At 41.4% G+C, this 19528-nt stretch overlaps 1 protein-coding gene across 4 annotated transcripts in view; it reads left to right on the forward strand.

The window, feature by feature from the left end:
* The window catches only part of stxbp5a (syntaxin binding protein 5a (tomosyn)), a 232866-nt gene that overhangs the window by 28930 nt on the left and 184408 nt on the right, over positions 1-19528 (forward strand). For all 4 annotated transcript variants that reach the window (XM_069932249.1, XM_069932252.1, XM_069932250.1 and 1 more), the window contains exon 4: positions 7994-8094. In XM_069932249.1, coding sequence (XP_069788350.1) covers positions 7994-8094 — 101 coding nt within the window. The remainder of the gene's footprint in view (positions 1-7993; positions 8095-19528) is intronic.

The following is a 19528-nucleotide window of genomic DNA, read 5'->3' on the forward strand; positions in this document are numbered from 1 at the left end:
GTAGATATCATTGATAGAGGGAAGGGAGACCAGTGATCTTCATCATTTTAATCATCCTCTGTACTGGCCTCCGATCTGATGCTTTGCAGTGACCATACCACACTATGATGCGCCCAGCTGGAACCCTTTCTATTGTATTCCTGTAGAACGTTATTAGGATGGTGGCCTATAGTCTTGCCCTCCTCAAGCTCCTTACGAGGTGTTGGTGCTGCTGCACCTTCCTGACTGTGAGATATGGGTCCAGGATAGGTTGTCCTTTAAAAGGACGCTAAGGAACTTTGTGCTCCCTACTCTATCCATGACAGAGCCTTTGATATGTAGTGGGTAGTTGTCCTTCATCCTCTAAGTTCACAATCCTCTCCTTTGATTTGACCATGTTGAGACTCGTGTGGTTGCTCTTACACCACTACACAAGCCTTTCATCCTCCTCTCTATAAGCTAACCACCATTGTGAAATCCGAAAATTTGATTCTGTTGGAACTGAACCTTGTACAGTCATGACTTATCAGTGTAAACAATAGTGGGCTGAAGACGCCCTGAAGTGAGCCAGTGCTCAATGTGATGGGGTTTGAGGTTTAGTTGCCAACTTGGAGAGATTATGGTCTTGCAGTCAAGGATCCAGTTGCAGAGAGGGGTACTGAGTCCCAGCGAGGAGAGTTTATCAACCATCCTCAAAATATGATTGTGTTGATCACTGAGCTGAAGTCAATGAACAGCCTAGCATATGAGGCATCATTCTTTAGGTGGGTCAGGACAAGGTGGAGGGTTAGGGTTGTGGTATTTTCTGTGGATTGGTTTGACCAATAGACAAACTAAATGTGTCCATTGTTGCTTTGATGCGCTCTGTTACCATTCACTCAAAGCACTTCATGATGATGGAGGTCAGTGCCAATAGTAGTAGTCATTTGGTCCAGCTATATCACACTTTTAGATACCTGCAGCCCACCAAAATGTGTTTTAGTGTTGCTGAAGTCAGGCAGAGGGAGCAGTAGGGTCTTCGCCGTACCACTGGCTGAGATTCATGGCAGACAGCAAGACATCATATGCAGCCCTGATAGTGAAGGTCGCTTTGAATATCTCCATCTCCCACAGCTCTTTCCAGGAGATCTTCCTTTTGTCTACTCCATCCATTTCATCCATTGCCCTTGCCTGAGCAACGGCCTTTACATATCTTGCTTCCTCTTCCTGCCGATGTATCTCTGAGACAGAGCAGCCTTGTTCCAGTCTGGTATACTGGCCCCAAAGCCAAAACTATTTCCCCCCTTGCTGCACTCAGCCCACAATGTCTCTATGCTTGAGTGCCATCTTTGCTTGCTTAGTTGCTTCTGATGGAATCCATTTCCTCCCAGTATTCAGGAATGTAGCAGCTTCAGCTACAAATGGATCACTTGCCTCTGTTAACATCATCTCCAGTCTTACTTTGACAAACGTTTACTCCTCTGAAAGACTGAAAATAGGTAACTCTAGGACTCCTTTGCTGTAGAGCCCAATGCTGCTGAGGCATCTGGGAAGACCAAGCCACTTCCTTGCGTATGAGTTGATCAATCTCTCCAGCTTTTCTACATTCTAGACTGGAACATCATACGGGGTTAGTGGCCACATGAGACATGGAGAGAGCCCAAAATGCATACACCAAACCTTCAACGTGCTAGGTAGTATGGTTCTTTTGATCCTCTTCAGGCCACTGATAGCATCCTTCCTGAGCTGATCTACTTGCTCTGTATCTTTGAGGGATGTGTATACCATAAACCTAAGCTTTTCACCGTTGGAATCATCTCATTGTCCAAAAGAGTTGGTCTACCAGCTTCCCCTTGACAATGGAGATGCTTCTGGATTTGCTTGGCTTGGTCTTCATCTGAACCTGCTCAATGCTTTATTGAAGCTTCCTCAACAGGCTTACAGTACAAGCCTTGGTTATGGTCAGTATTGTGAGATCGTTCATATGTGCTCTGATAGGTGGCAGCCTCAAGCCAGGTCTTATGTGCTGCCCTCAAATCATCCATCGAGATGATCACCTCCATGGCCATGGTGAAGGCTAGTGGGGAGATGGTACAACTGGCCATGATTTCCACCTCCATATCTTGCCACACATCTTCTGTGGTCAAACATAGTTGGATGTTCTGGAAGTAGGCCTTAATGAGGCTTGTGAGGGCCACTGGGACCTTGAAGAAGTTGAAAGCAGTCCAAAGGAGGTTATAAGGGACTGAGCTGAAAGTGTTGCAAGATCCAGGAACACCACCCTCCTTCTTGGCAACCTGGATCTGATGCTAGATAGTGCAAGCATGTTCCAGTCAGCTAGAGAAGTCCGAGATCCCTGTTTTCTGGATTGATGTATGAATCAAATGTTTGTTTGCAGGTATCTTGTCAGCATATGAGTCACCACATGAAAAAAGATTTTGCCCTCAGCGTTCAGGAGACTAATCTGGCAGAATTGGCTAACTTCTGATTAACCCTTTTCCTTGAACATCAGGATTCCTATGGCTCTCCACCAGGATGTCGGTATTTCATGGTTATGCCATGCCACCTTCATGAGCCTCCAGAGGAACTGCAAGACACCTGGTGCATTTTTGTAGAGCCTGTATGGCACTCCATTGAGACCTGGGGATGATGCAGCCCTTGCTTGATGCACAATTTTCTCCACCTCACTCTATCTAGGTGGGCTCATGTTAAGTTGGTGTTCTGGTAGATGGATTGGTGGCTTATCAGGTGGGATGGTCTTGTGAGTGAGGAAACAAGTTTGGTAGGTCACAAAGGCAAGGATTCTGGACACAAAGTTTTTGTAATGAAGGATTTAATTAACAGAAGGCAAGTGTGGGAAATGGTAGATGCAACACACATACACCACCCCCCTCTCCCTTACCTGGTACATACAATAATCAAGGAAAAAAATCACTATGATGCCCTACCACCCCTTGACTCAGTGCAGATACGGCTCTATGCTACAAGGGACACTAATTAAACACTCCCAACTCCTTTTAACAGTGCACTTCTTACCAACAGTTTCTCCAACGCCCTTTCACGTTTCTAGGCCTGGAGTAAAGCAGGGTGGTCATAAGTTGGCAAAGAGGGAGAACAAAGAATGCATGGCACCTTTATAGTGTTGGAGGGTCCATCCCAGGTCGTTACTGAGGAGACAATGGCTCAGTGCCAGGAGGGTTAATTCAATTATAACAGCCTATGGCCCAAGGCCAGTTCAGGCAGGCTGGAGAGTCCAGTCCAGGTAATTTACATGGGTCCAACGGCAAGGTGTGCACTAATGGGTGGGGTGGAACCAAACCTTGATTGGCAGCTGGTGTGTCTTCTGACGAGGTAGGGGTCAGTGCTGTCACATGGCAGCCACAACCCATCCCAATACAGATGGCGATCTCTTCATGGTGTCGGTTGTCTGCGTCGAGCTTTTCCATGTGTTTTTTTCCAGTTTTGCCAGAGATTTCAACTCTTTTCCTCTGTGAAGAGACCTTTCACAAACTTGAAGGGATCTTTATAGAAGGCCACCACATTGTCCTTGTCCACTCCTTCTTCCTGCGCTTCCTTTCCAGGTACTCAGCTCCCTTTAGTGACGCAAGCCTGCTCCTGATATCTGCTTGTTTATGCATTTCTTCTCCTCCTCTGTGGCTTTCCTCCATTGATTTTTTTCAGCTGCCTCCTCTTTGACTAGATGATCTATCTCCTTCTGCCTCCTGGTCTTAGTGGGGGATCTATCTCCTTCTGTCTCCTGGTCTTAGTGGGGATCGTCGGTATAGTCTTCTTGCATTCCCAAACATACCACCTGATAGCTATAGATTAATTCCCCCATTCTTTCCAACCTTTTCATGGTGTTACCTCTGAATGTCTCTAAGATGTTGCAGAGATCAGCATTGACTTCCTCCCACATTGCTTTCTTGCAGGCTTTTGGCTACTTGATCAATAGCTTTCACTCCTGTATCTTCTTGTCCCTTTGGCAGTCAAAATGGGCTAGGTTTGAGTTGTTCTCCTGTACCTTGCAGACTTAGGGGGTTGACCTGCTGCTGGACTTGTGTCAACTGACTTGACCTGCTTCTCAAAAAGTAGCTGTTGATGTGAGGTCCCTCTTGTCCCCTCTTCAGGCATCTTTTCCTGCCCTGATGTATTTTCAGGCCTCTAGTGGAAGTAACCTTTGCCCAGCCACATGATTCATAGACGTCACCAGGTGCTGACCATCTTCTCTAATGATGTTCTGCCACTGAACTGTACCTCTGTAGGAGGTCATGTGCTCTGGGACTCTGAACCTTGACACCCAGGTGTTGATCAGTGCCGTCGTGCAGGTCTTGGTGGTTGTATTGGCCAGCAAGACTGGCTCTGGCTACCTTGTAAAACAGTCATTCAGGGTGAGGAGATATCTTGCTCCACGGGAGATTAGCAGCAGCCCTCCAGTGTCAATATGGACGTGGCTGAACCAATGTCACACTGGCTCGAAAGCCTGGGAGGGATGTCTTGACGTGTGTCTGCACTTTGGACATCTGGCAGAACGTGCAGGTCTTGGCCTACTGACTGGCCTGTTTCCGAAGGCCATGCCAGATGAACTTACTGGCCACCACTTTAATAAAAGTCCTAATGGCTGGATGCGCCACGTTGTGCACCGTGTCAAAGACCTGCCACCTCCATACTGCCAGCACGATGGGGCAAGGTTTGCCACTGGAGGTGACACAGAGGAGCATCTGGTTGCCAGGACCGATGGCAGCATCCTCCAGCATGAGGCTGGAAACGTCTGTTCTGTATGCTGGGATACCAGGGTCCTCCTGCTGTGCCATGGCTATGGGGGAGTCTGGGCATGGACGGACTCAATCGTGGAGTGGGACAGTGCGTCAACCACCACATTGGTCTTACCTGTGATGTGTTGGATGTCCGTAGTGAACTCAGACACGTATGAGAGGTATCGCTACTGCCTGGCTGGCCACAGGTCAGACACTTTGTGGAAGACAAAGGTTAACAGTTTATGGTCTGAGAAGACCCTGAATTGCCTGCCTTTCAAAAAATATCTGAAATGCCTGACTGCCAGGTACAATACCAATAGCTTTCAGTCAAAGTGCTGTATTTGAGTTTGGGTGGCTGGAGGTTCCTGCTAAAGAAGGCCAGGGGCTACCATTGCTCTTCGATTAATTATTCTGTACACTCCCTACCACTGTGCTGGAGGCATCTACTGTGAGGGCAGTTGGCGACTCTGGCCTGGGGTGAACCAGAAAGGTGGCATTGGCCAGTGCATCTTTGCCTTCTGCTATGCCTCTGAGGTCTCATTGTCCTAGGTAATGTATTTACCCTTACCCGCCATGAGCGTGAAAAGGGGGTGCATGATGTAAGCCACTGCCGGTATGAATTGGTGATGAAAGTTGATCATACTGGCGAATTCTTGCAACCCCTTCTCTGTATGGGCTTCGCAAAACACCTAATGGCCTCTACCTTTTTGGGCAGAGGTTGTGCTCTGTGCCTGTTGATTCGATGCCTCAGGAAGTTGATCATTTCCAACCTGAACTGGCACTTAGCAGAGTTTATAGTTTAAGTGGGCCACGTGCTTCGTGTTGTTCTGGTTGGCGATGAGAATATCGTCCAAATAGATGAACGCGAATGGGAGATCCTGGCCCACTGTATCCATCAGCGTCTGGAAGGTCTGCCCTGTGTTCTTAGGTCCAAAGTGCATTCTTAGGAATTCAAAGTCCAAAAGGGATAATGATGGTGGTTTTAGGGATGCCATCAGGATGGACCAGGACCAGGTCGACTTTTGAAAACACCCATGCCCCTTGTAAGTTAGCAGTAAATTCTTGGATGTGGGGCATGGGGTATCTGTCGCTGAGGTGGTAATAGTTACCACATAGCCTTTACCCTCCTGGTGCCTTCGGAACCACGTGCAGGGGGATGCCCAGGGGCTGTCAGAACACCGCACTATCCCCAGCTTTTCCATTTTTTTAAAACTCTCCCTTGGCAAGGGTGAGCTTCTTGGGGTGGGGTGGGGGGGGGAAGTGGCATGCCCTGGCATGGAACGGAGGGCCTCGTTGAGAATGTGGTGCCTTACCCCGTGCTTCGGCTTGATGGTGGAAGACTGTGGAGCCATGATTGAAGGGAACTCTGCTAGGATCCGTGTGAATGCATTGTCGGATAGCGTAATGAAGTCGAGGTTGGGGGCAGGTGACTTTGCTTCCCCCAGGGCATGGTTTGAAAAGTTCTGGTGTCCACCAATCACCATCCTTTAAGGTCCACCAGCACATAGTGGGCTCACAAGAATTCCACTCCCAGCAGTTCATGTCCACGTGAACTGGTTGCTCTCGAAGTGGAGGGGGACAGTGCAAGTGCCGAACGTTCGTACGGTAGTGCTGTTTGCTGCCCTCAATGCCGGGCCCGGTTTGCCATTCTGGGTGTCGTAGGCCAAGGGGGAAGGAGGACACATTTCGGCACTGGTGTCGATGAGGTAGAACGTTCCTGACAGATTCCCACATGTGGAGGAGGCTGTCATATCGGCCAATTACTGCAGCCATTAACGATGGTTGGCATGGTATTTCCCTGAAATATGCAGGGTGCGTGGCATTGATGATGGTAGCAATACTGTTGGGTTGTGGGATCCACTTGCCTCTCTGTTTGCTGTGGCCTTATTGCCAGCTGTATGCGGGGCTGAGCAATCTGCTCCACCAAGGCGCCGTTTTCTTTCTTTGCTCTCTAGAACACGTCCGCCTGGGCTGTGCCTTTTCTCGGGTTGTTGAACTTGTCGGCGAGCAAGAATCAGATATCCTCGGGTAGCTGCTCCAGAAAAATCTGTTCAAGAGCAGGCAAGGCCTGCCTTCCTTAGCAAGAGGAATAATTAATCTTGCTCATGAGGGCGGATGGGGCTCTGTCCCCCAAACCATCCATATGCAACAATTGGGAGGTGTGCTCGCGCTGTGAGAGCCCAAATGTTTGGGTTAATAGCTCCTTGAGGGCTTGCCTTTCTCCGCAGACTGCTGTAGGAAATCGACAATCCTTGCTGCTGTCCTCTGGTCGAGTGAGCTCACCATGTTGTAGTAATGAGTGTCGTTGGAGTTGATCTATCGAAGGTAGAACTGGATCTCGGCCTATTCAAACCACACGTGTGGCTGTGACGCCCAGAATGTTGGCTGCTTGATTTGTCACCTTCAGGTCCAACTGCCGGTTGGACCTATCGGGGTCACCAATGTAGTGTGCGTGCTACCACGAAGTGTGGAAAGAAGGCACACACACAAGGAGTTGAAGTCAAAGTGATTTATTGCATGGCAACTCTGCTTATGTTCCCTTCCCTCTGCTGACGACAGGAGTGATGTCACGGAAGCGCTGATCTCCAATTGGGTGACGTTCCCGTCGTTGCTCGCTGTTTCCCGCTATGCAGGTGGTCACCTGGGATGAAGGTCTGTGCTATCGCCACATTCGTCAGCGATTTTGTGTATTGAGTCACATGCCAGTTAGCAGGCCACAACACCATTTTGTAACCTTTAACGTCCTGTTTGTTATCCCAAAGTAATACTTGGAGAATGGTGACAAAACATTAAATTGTTTAGTTTCATTCCTTTTCCAGGAAAAGTTGCAAAGTCTGCTTCAAGCATCAGTTTGAGTGAAAATTATAGTATTTTTTCTGGGACAGTTTTCCACTCTGGAAAAAATAAATGTATAGAATTAGTTATAAACTACTTTGTTTGATGTTAATAGCCTTCTATGGCAAACTGTTGAGACTTGCTAAAGCAGTATTACTGGAGCTGTTTCTATTTTAAAGAATGTTATTTTTACTCAAAGATGGGCATTTTCAATTCCAGTGCCAAATTTCTGTTATAATTGAAATAGAACCTCATTCAATTATTTTCCAAGTGGATTTTTCTCACGGTAATCTCAAAATGGATCAACAATTTTTGCCGGTTGTTTTGCCTTTTCCTGGGAAATTGAGAGGTTGAACGACAGTCAAGAAAGGCCCATCTTGATGGCCTTGCAGCATGTTTGTACGTGACATTGCTAAAATATGTAATGTATCTTTATTGTCCTGCAGGGAGCCCTTGTGAGTGCCTTGGCAGATGATACTTTACATCTCTGGAATCTGCGTCAGAAGAGGCCTGCCATACTCCATTCTCTTAAATTCAACAAAGAAAGGTAGAGAGTCTCATATCAAAAAAATTCTTCTGTGGTCTTTGTTTGTTTGATAGATACCGAAATGCAGTTTAAACTTTGGCTGCAATTTTTTGAGTGTGGCATTTTGCGATTTATTCCATGATGAAACTGTTTCCATTGGTTAAAGGGCCAGTGATCAGAAGACAAATAACAGAGGAAGTATGGGAAAAGGTTTTTTTTCACAGCCATTTGTGATGATCTTGAGTGTCTAACTGCAAGAGTGCGAGAGGACAATAACTTTATGAAGGAAATTTCTGTGGAGTTAGCACAATCTTCCAACATATTTCAGTTTTTGAATCACTGACATATAATGTCTGGGTAAAATAATCCATTAAATTAATCAAAAGTTTGTGCTGTAGTTTGTAAATCTTGTCCTCTTGAATCCATTCACTGGCTCTACATTAAAAGCATTTCATTGATCTGATAGTTCTATGGAATGCCCTGAAACCTCAAAAGATACAACGGAAATGTATGCATGTTTGTTTGTATTTTGTGCTTGATTTAACAGTAGCCACTCAGTTTTGTCTCATAGGGAGTGGAAACAGAAGTAGGATGGAAAGACAAACCAGACCACATTTGCATGCTTTGGGATTTGCACCTGGGAGGCACTGGAAGCAGCTGGCTCCCTTGGCTGCAGGTGATGTGTATTTCCATTGGAACTGAAGGGTAAAAAATAACAATGCTAAGATTTACCTCCCTCCTGTGGGAATGGAGCTGGAATATTCTGGAAGAGTGGTTGTCAGCAATTCAATTACTTTAAATTATTGAGAAGCAGGAGGTTGCAGACCTTGTTTTGATTGAAATGGTTGGGTTTCAGTTCTTTTGAATGAAGAATTCAACAAAAGAGCTGGCTCAGGTGTGTGGCTGAAAATAATTTTGAATCTGTATCTGGAACAGAAATATCTTCTCAAATGTTCAACTTTGATATTTCTTTGGTTTTGCACAGGATTTTGCTGTTTAAGCACCCAAAATTAAATCCTTCTGTTTCAGAGGATGTTGTTTATATGAAGTCATATATGGAATTAAAGTTTTGGTTACAGTTCTATCCACCCCACCAGTTTTACTCTCACCCTCTCATGGTTTGGGTTAAAGTGGTTAAATTCATGCAAGTGCCAGGAAGTTTAATTTTTGGATAAAAGTGGAAAAGCAGAAAACTCTGGTGGTAGATGAGGAGGAGCGAAAATCTGAATGTGGCAATTAATGAGATGCAGTCATATTGGAGAAAAGTACGCTTTTATGATTAAAGATTTTGACTTCAATATTCATTTGCTTTGTCTCATTGTAAATTTGCTGTTACATGATTCTGCTTTTGAAGTTTGTCATCTTCATCGATCAAGCAAGATGGATTTGTTCAATAGCAGAGTGAACTCCAATTATATTTTATGGCTTATTGTGTAAATATCAAGAATTTTTTTAAAAGATAACTTTTTTGGTTGTGATTATATAGTTGTGATGATTATGGAACAAGAGATTTCGCTTTCAAAGATCAATAGTTAGGTTCGGGGATTTGTGGCATCCAGCAAGTTCCTTTAGTCATTCAATGCCGAAAACCTTGCCACAAGATCTGTGCTTTTGTCACTTGGCACTATTCCATGCATGCCTTTTAATACTCAAATGCTAGGATTATTCTGCAAATGTTTCCTCTGCTACTGTTTTTTTCCCCCCTTTGACTAAATTAGAAGTAAAGCCTTAGGGATAATCAACATGGCTTTGTGTGGGGTTGGTCGTGCCTCATGAGCCTATTTGAGTTTTTTGAGGAAGTCACAAAAGAAATTGATGAAGTAGGTGGTAGATGTGGTGTGTATGGATTTAGTAAGGCATTTGACAATGTTCCCCCTTGGGAGACTCATTTAGAAAGTCATGGGCCATGTGATCCATGGAACCTGGCTGTGTAAATTTAGAATTGGCTTGCCTGCAGAAAGCATAGGGTAGTTGTAAACAGAACATATTCTGCATGGAGGTCAGTGACTAGTGAAGTTCCGCAGGGATCCCTACTTTTTGTGATTATTGTAAATGACCTAGGCGAAGAAGTAGAGTGATGGGTCAGTAAGTTTGCAGATGACATGAAGGTTGGTGTGGAGGATAGTACAGAAGGCTACAAGAGGATATAAACAGGATGCAGAGTTGGCAGAAAAGTGGCAGATGGAGTTCAGTCTGGATAAGTGTAAAGAGATGCATTTTGGAGAGTCAAAATTGAAGGCAGAATACATGGTTAATGACAGGATTCTTAACAGTGTGAAAGAACAGAGGGACCTTGGGGTCCAAATCCACAGATCTCTCAAGGTTGATGTGCAGATTGATAGGATAGTTAAGAAGGTTTATGGTGTTCTGGCCTTCATTAGTCATGGGTTTGAGTTCAAGAGCCATTAGGTAATGATGCAGCTCTATAAAATGCTGATTAGACCACACTTGGAATATTGTGTTCACTTCTAGTCCCCTCATTATAGGAAGGTTATGGAAGCTATGGAGAGGGTGCAGAGATTTCCCAGGATGTTGCCTGGATTGGAGGATGTATCATTTGAGGCAAGGTTAACAGAACTTGGCCTTTTCTTTTTGAAGTGAAGAAGGATGAGAGGTGACTTAATAGAGGCCTACAAGATTATGAGAGGTATAGATAGGGTAGATAGCCAACATCTTTTTCTCAGGGTGAGAGTAGCAAACAGTAGAGGACATCTGTGCAAGTTGAGGGGGGGAAGTTTGGAGGAAATGTCAGAGGATGGCAATTGCATAGAGAATGCATTGCTAGCAGTGTTAGTGGAGGGTGGTACAATAGGGACTTTTAAAAGTCTCTTAGACAGGCACATGATGCAGGAAAGTAGAGGGTTAAGAGTGTGAGGTAGGGAAGGATTAGTTTATTGAGCAGGTTTATAGAGGTCGGCACAAATCGTGGGCTGAAGGGCTTGTACTGTGCTGTCATATTCTACATTCTGTTAACTTTTTAGATATCTGGGGAATAATGGAATACATTTGAAAAATAATTTTTTAAAAAACCTGTGGAGAAAGTAAATAAGTTTTAAGTTTGCTTTTGTAAAGGAGTTGCTGATGTTGTACTGTTTCATTTCTGGTGAAGGTAACTAGCCATGAAAAGAAGGGAAGCCTGTCAGGAATGTAGGTTATTGTTACTACTTATTTATGTGTTAAAAAAAAAAGAATGCACTTCCAAATGCAGTAATAGAGGCAGAGTTTTACAGCATGCATACAGGCCCTTCAAACCAACTAATTCATGAGCTAGTTCCATTTGCCTGTGTTTCCTTCCATATCCTACTCAAACTTTCCTGGCTAGATGTCTTTTAAATGCCACTATTGTTCCGCTTCTACAACTTCGTCAGGGATCTCATTTTGTAAAACCACCACCCCTCTCCACCCCTCAGCCTCCTGTGCTCCAGGGAAAAATCGCCAACCTATTAACCAGCATCACTTATAATTCAAGCCAGCCAGTCCCTGTGAGGTCCTTCTGAATCTTTTCTGCACTCATTCCAGCTTAATGATCTTCCTATAGCTGGATGATGAGAACAGCACACGTTACTCCAAAGTGTAGTCTCACGAACATCTTGTACAGTTTTAACGCAATATCCCAACTCTGGCACATGGAGGCAAGCATGCCAAGCATCTTTACCACCCTGTATCCCTATCGCACTACTTTTGGAGAACTACATACCTGTTCCCCTGTATTTCTCTTTTTCACAAATCTCTCCAGGGCCCTACTATTTGGTGTGTGTGTCCTGTGACATGGTTTAAGTTAACCAAACTGTAACATCTTGCACTTTTCCAAGTTAAATTCAGGACAGGTATGGTGTCGTATGTACCAAGATTCAGTGATCGAGTTTGATTCATCCATCAAATGCCTTCTGCCATTCTACTTACTTCCCGAGTTGATCTAGGTCCCATTGTAAATCTTCCTCAATTTCCACTGTATCACAGATGCAACGTAGATAGGGTCTTTCTCTTCACCTCCCATCCCACTAGCTTTCACATTTAACGTATTCTGCCTGCAACATATTCCACCACCAGACACATCCTCCATCTCCCTTTCCACAGGGATTGTTCCTTCCTCATTCACTTACCCCTTCCCACTAATCACCCTCCATCCCCAGTACCTACCCCTGAGATTGCAAGAAGTGCTGCAATTACATTTACATCTCACTCACTAACATCTGGGGAACCAAACAATCCTTCCAAGTGAAGCAACACTTAACTTGTGATTCTGCAGGGGTAATTATTGCATCCTGTGCTCCTTGTGTGGTTCCTCTACACCAGGGAAAGTGGAGCAGATTTGTCTATTGCCACAGCAAAGACCTTCCAGTGGCTAGTCACTTCAATTTCACATCCCATTATCACAGTAAAGTGTCTGTCCATGATCTCATGTACTGCCAAGTTAAGGCCACTCATAATTTGGAGAAACAATTTATTAAATTCCATCTCTGCAGTCTCTAACTAGGTGGTAGCTACATCAATCTCCAGTTTCTGTTAACCTCCTCCGCGGTCTTTCTTTTTTTCTCATCCCTGTGACCTTTCCTCCAGCTACCCAGCCTTGGCCTTCTCCCAAAGCAAGCTGTATTTCTCAGCTCTCTCCCCCATCACTCTCAGCTCCCTTCTCTTCTTTCTTCCCCCAACCTCTGTGCTCCAATCACCAGCTTGCCTATGATCCTCTCCCCTTCCCCTCCAACCAACTCCCACCCAACTGGGTGTCTGCCTGATTGTCTACTCTCTTGAAAAGGGCCTCAGACCCAAAATGTTGACCATCTCTTGCTTTCTGTGGATGCTGCAAGACCAGCTAAGTTTCTCCGGCACCTTTGTGAATTGCGCTAGGCCCTAGCAACTCCAGATTTGTTATTCATCTTGCAGTGATGATCACGTCCCAGTGCTCTGCCACTAACACTGCAGTCACATATCGTACCTATTTGTCAATATGTCCAGTATTGACTCCTTTCAATAGTTGGTCCATTGACATATTGTTTGAAAAAACTTTCCTGGACGCACTGAACAATCCTTGGTTTTTGCACGAAGACAGTTCCAATCAAGATGAGGGGAGTTCAAATCACTTAGCATTAGGACCTTTTCTTGGAAAATTTTATTTAAAAGTTTTCCATAAATAATAATATCCAAGTTCAAAAAATGACAATTAATTATTAATATCTATTACTTTATTATATAAACTCCAACCCTCCCAACTCCCTCCCTCCACTAAATTAACCCCGAAAGAAGAAAAAGAAATAAAATATGTAAGTAAACTTTAAAAACATAAAAATAAAGAGAAGTAAGAAATTAGAACAGAAACCTGGTTGCCAGAAGTTCCCCACACCACCCGGAATTAATTGTTTTTAACTCAATACTTTCCAGGAGGTTAACAAAGTTGGAGGCTTAAGGAAGAGGTCTATAAAGTAATTCCTTCAATTCTTAAATATGGGTGCCAAATTTTCAAAAAATACATCATACTCCTCAAATTATAAGTGATCCTCTCTAAAGGAACACCAGAATGCATTTCTGTATTCCAGCATTCCAAACCCAAATGAGTATCTAATTTCCATGTCATTGCTACTGCTAAAGCAATCTTTAAAAATTGTTTTTAATATGTAGATAATTTCAATTTTGGTCTTATCCCTTCAATATTGCCTAATAAGAACAACATTGGAGTTTGTGGAAATTTAATTCCCATAACCCATTCTAGATAAACTGCCAAATTTGACCAAAAAGTCTCACTTTAGAGCAGAAGAATGTAAAAAAAAGACCATATCTAAAACATTGATCAAATAAGTCTAACTTCAATTTATTTAGCTTTTGTAAAGATATTGTTGATGTAAGAAATTATATTGAACTAATCTCTATATAACATTAATAGTCTTTGTCATACTATCCTGACAACTCTGACAAATTTGTTTCATCAATATTAACATTTAAATCTGTCTCCCATCACCTATGAATCCATGTTTAACAATTCCCTTCTGCAATAAAGTATACATAGCTGAAATAAATTTCTTAATAAATCTACTATTATTCATATTTCTACATCACCACATTTTTTTGACCACATTTTTTAAAATCCATGCTGGCTTTTCTTCCTCATCAAAAAAGGAAGTTAAAAATCACAATTGAGCTGCCTTGTAGTCATATTTTAAATTTTGTAATTGGAAATGACCTAACTCAAATTTCCAAGTCAATATATCTAAAGAGACTCTTGACATCTCACCCTTGCAAAGAAAAAAAATTCTTGTGTATATATCTATATATATATATATATATATATATATATATGTGTGTGTGTGTGTGTTTATTTAATTGTTGAAAAAACTTTTGAGGCACCTTTGCACCTTTATTGGCAATGTTTGAAATAAATATTGTACCCAAGGAAATATGTTCATTTTTACACAATAATCCTACCCAATAGCATGATTGGCAACATCTCCATTTATTCAAATTCTCACTGATTAAGTAAGGTTACATAATTCAATTTGTAAACATTCTCTAATTTATCATCTACCCATATGCCTAAATATTTTATCCCATTCACCAGCCATTTAAATTGGGTAACTCATTGACATTGAGTGTAATCCCCAATTTCACTTTTATCCCAGATCACCTTATAACCTGAAACTTTACCATATTCCTCCAATTTTAAATATAATTTACGAAGTAAACCTATTAGTTCTGTCAGATAAATCAAAATATCATTAGCAAATAAATTAATTTTATATTTTTCTTGGTTAACCTTAAATCCTTTAATATCTGGATCAGCTCAAATGATTTGCAAGGGGTTCAACTGCTAAAATAAATAACGCAGATGATAAAATAGTCAATGGTAACAATGTTGAAACCTGCCCATTTGTAACAACTTTAGCTTTAGGATTATTATATAAAGCTTTATCCTAATTTATAAAGACCAGATCCATCCTAAATCTCTCAAAGACCTTAAACAAAACATCCCACTCTAATCTATCAAATGCTTTTTTTTTTGCATCTAAGGCCACTGCTACACTTAAAGCTCCCCTCTTTTGTGCTAAGTGTATTATTCTAAGTAACCTAGTTACATTATCCACAAATTTTCTATTTTTTTTTATAAAACCTGTCTGGTTGATATGTATCAATTTTGGTAAAAACTTCATCAATCTATTAGCTAAAACTGTTGCAACTATCTTATAGTTTACATTCAACAAAGAAATTGATCTTTAAGACACTGGTTTTAAGAGTATTTTTTGGTATTACTGCTATTATCACAGTGGAGGAAGTTTCCGGAGCGCACATGTCACTATTGCACGTTCTAACACACCCAAAAAAGGAGGAATTAACAAATCTTAAAATTCTTTGTAAAATTCCAGTGGGAAACCATCCTCTTCTGGAGACTTATTACTTTGTAATGAGCTTAATGCTTCTCCTACTTTCCTTGATGTGAAAGGAACATCCAGCTCCCTTTGCTCTTGTATAGTTAAAGCCGATAACCTTGTTTGTGACAAAAATATCTTCTATTTTATTATCATCTCTCTGCCATTCAGAGACACAACTGAGAATAGAACTGTTTAAAAACCTCATTAAATTCATTATAAAGTAGCCATGTTCGACTCTGTTTTAATTGCATTGATAGTTATTGAAACTTGTTCTGTTTTCAGTTGCTAAGGAAGAACCTTATGAGCTCTTTCACCCAACTCATAATATCTCTGCTTAGTTCTTATTATAGCTTTCTCCGTTCTATATGTTTGTAATGTGTTATTCTGATATTTCTCATTTATAAGTCTTCGACATTTATCCTGTGAGGCACGTCTTTGTCAATTCTTTTCTAAACCTGTTGTCTCTTTTTTTCCAATTGGTCCAATTCTTTCATGTAATCCTTCTTAATTTTAGAGGTATAACATAATTTGTTCCTTTAAATAAGCCTTCATCACATCCCTTAAAATAAACTTAGCATTAACTGAATTAGAATTAATCTTGAAGAAAATTTGAATTTGTCTTCTAACAAAATCACAAAAATCTGATATTTTTAATAACATTGAATTGAGTCTCCATCTACAGGTAGATTGTTCTTTATCTACCATTGTAAATGTCATTAATGATGGTGAATGATCAGATAAAAGTCTTACTTTGAAATCCACTTGATAAACTCTAGCTTGAAGATATACTGACATTAAAAACAAATTATCCTTGAGTAAGAGTTGTGTCTGTTTGAATAAAAAGAATAATCTCTATCCCTTGGATAAATTCTTCTCCATATTATCTATTAAATTTAAATCTTCACTGCCTTTGCTCTATTACTGTTCTAGATGATCTATCTAAAACTGGATCTAGACAAAAATTAAAGTCCTCAGTTATCAAAATATTCTGGTGTGCTCCTGCTAAATTAGAAATATTTCTTATGTAAATTTTTATCATCCTCAGTTGGTGCATACTCGTTCAAAAAAAGTTAAAAATTTGACAATGCATTAATATATCTTCATGCAGGGTCAAGCACTGAATTTTGTATCGTAACTGGAAGTCTTCTTTATCAAGATTGCTTTATCAAGACTCCCCTTGCCTTTGAATTAAATGAAGAAGCTGTGACGTGTCCCACCCAATATCTTTTTAATTTCTGATGTTCGATTTCAGTTAAATGAGTCTTTTTTTAAAAAAAAGCTACGTCTATATTCATCTTTTTAATATGTCAATATTCTCTTCCTCTTCACATATCCATTCAGCCCGTTAACATTAAACTCAAAAGGTTCAGTAAATTACTCATTTATGTTCACTTTAATCTGAGATTGACATCCTTGCCCCTTCACCTCTCTCCAGTTATCTCCTTGATTATTCCAATAATCAATATGTACCGTTTTAGAGGTCATCCTCCTCAGCAATCTAAGTAGAAAAGAAAAAAGAAATATATATATATATATATATATATATATATATAAAGTATTTAATATTATAATCAATGGAATATTCAAAATTAGAAGAGAAAAATACAAAATAACAAAAACATTTTGTTTTAATAATATGCAACATTACCCTCCGCCCCCCCCCTTCATTTTACAGGTTGTGGTTACTGCCACAAAAATACATGAGTCGATAGCACTCAGTCTTCAAAACTTCCAACGCTCCCCATCCTTGCCCCGGATGGTTACCATCATCAATCTATTCAGTACATAAAAGAATCAATGAAAAAACCACTTTATATTAATCAAAACATTTTCAAACATCCTCCTGTTGCTTAACTGGTAAAGTTTCAACAAATTCTTCTGCACAAATAGGATCTGTAAAATTCACTTGACAAAAATTAGAATGTCGATTGTCCTGGTTTCAGGTAACTCCCTCCCCTCTTTCTTTCCATTTCTTCTTTACCTTCCCCTATTGACTTTTCTCTCCAACTTTTCCCTCTCAAATTGCGTGCCACTGTCTCTCAGCTGCAAGTGGCCAGAAGTACCATCATCAAGGAGAGTGGGACCTAGGGCTCAGTGGTTCTCCCTCATCGGCACACCAGAGCTCCTGACGCTGACTCAGAACCCTCCCCTCAGCCTACTACAGCGCGTGTGCATGCGCAGGTGTCAGGAGCTCTGGTGACCAGGGTGATAGGAGCCCACCGACTTACCAGTGAATGTTTAACTGGCCCAGGAAACCTTCCCGGGAATCAGCGGCAGCGGTGAAGACGTATCGGGGATTAGCAGCGGTGGTTGGGAAATCTCAGTGATCGATAGCGGTGATGCGGCCAGCATTTTTTTGGTGAAAATTAAACATTTTAAAGTTTAAAAAGCCTTGTTGTTTAAACATTGATACAAATGATTTGCTGTTTTTACTGGGCTGTTTTTAAAAAAATGACCAGTTATTCGAAAAAGCCATTTATCCTGCATTGTACAACTGACTGCACCTATAACAATGCAGTTTACTTGATGCATCTTGGCTCTTGTGCTAAGTAGAGGTATTTAGTTGAGGTTGATAAACTTCCTGCCTGGACTGAATCCAGCCTTGTGGTCAGAATAATGGAGCTGCGTTTGCACTCCATGACAGAATGAGGTATGGGATGACAACCTTCTTGAATGTTGGAAATAAATGCCAGAATTGAAGATACAGATACAATCTGAAATAATCAATTAAGTTATCTAATATTTTGGTAAAACATTTATGACCAGCTTTCAAAATGGAAAGCTAGTTCAAGGAACCAAGATCAAGCAGCAACTGTGCAATATGTGTAAAACACTCTGGTTTCATAAGAACACCACTTCTTGTGTTGTGGTTTTCCTCCTGACGGCTGTTTATTAGTTCGGTTTTGACCCTTGTCTTCTGGATTGTTTGCCCTGTCACTGACCTAATGAGCTACCCCTTTCTTAATGTGGCAGGATTGGCTTTTGCAGCCTTTCAAAATTAAATTATTTTATGGTGAGTGAAAAAACATCATAAAGAACTGAAGAGAGTATTCTGGTTTTGAAAGTTTAAAAGGAGCTCAACAAACAACAAAAACAAGATGTGAATCATTCCAAACTTCGACTTGCATCTTTGCTTTTACTTATTTCTGAACTTTTTTAAACGACTTATTATCTATCAATTAACTGCCTGCAGAATGTATAGTCATATAACAATTACAGCACCGAAATAGGCCAACTTGGCCCTTCTAGTCCATGCCGAACACTCTCTCCCACCTCACCCCATTGGCCTACACTCAACCCGTAACCCTCCATTCCTTTCCCATCCATAAACATATCCAACTTCTCCTTGAATGCTAATATCGAGCCTGCTTCGTCTGGAAGCTCATTCCACACACCCACCACTCTCTGAGCAAAGAAGTCCTCTCCCCCCCCCCCCCCCCCTCATGCTTCCTCTAAACTTTTGCCCCCTAACTTTCAGGTCATGTCCTCTTGTTTGAATCTCCCCCTTTCTTAAAGGAAAAAGCCTCTCCACATCAACTCTATCTATACCCCTAATAATTTTAAATGCATCAATCAAATCATCTCTCAAACTTTTATGCTCCAAAAAAAATAAAGACCTAACTTACTTAACCTTTCCCTATAACTTAGACCCTGTAACTCCGGTAACATTCTAGTAAATCTTCTCTGCACTCTCTCCAAATTGTTGATAGCTTTCCTATACTTTGGTATAGGAACAGTACTCCAAATTTGGCCTCATCAATACCTTGTACAATTTTGACATAACATCCAAGCTTCTATACTCAATTATTTGATTTGTAAAGGCCAACGTACCATAAGTTTTCTTCACCACTTTATCCACATGTGACTTCACCTTCAGGGAACTATGTACTATTATTCTCTCTGTTCTACTGCTCTTTTCAATGCCCTACTACCATTTACCATGTATGTCCTATTTTGGTTAGCCTTATCAAATGTAACACCTCACATTTATCTGCATTAAACTCCATCTGCCATCTTTCAGCCCACTGTGTAAATATTGATCTGTGTAAAATAAGTGAAATAAGTAGGGAAGTTATAAAAATGATGATGATTAAAGA

The sequence above is a fragment of the Narcine bancroftii genome, chromosome 4 (genome assembly GCF_036971445.1).
Source record: "Narcine bancroftii isolate sNarBan1 chromosome 4, sNarBan1.hap1, whole genome shotgun sequence".
Classification (NCBI taxonomy): Eukaryota; Metazoa; Chordata; class Chondrichthyes; order Torpediniformes; family Narcinidae; genus Narcine; species Narcine bancroftii.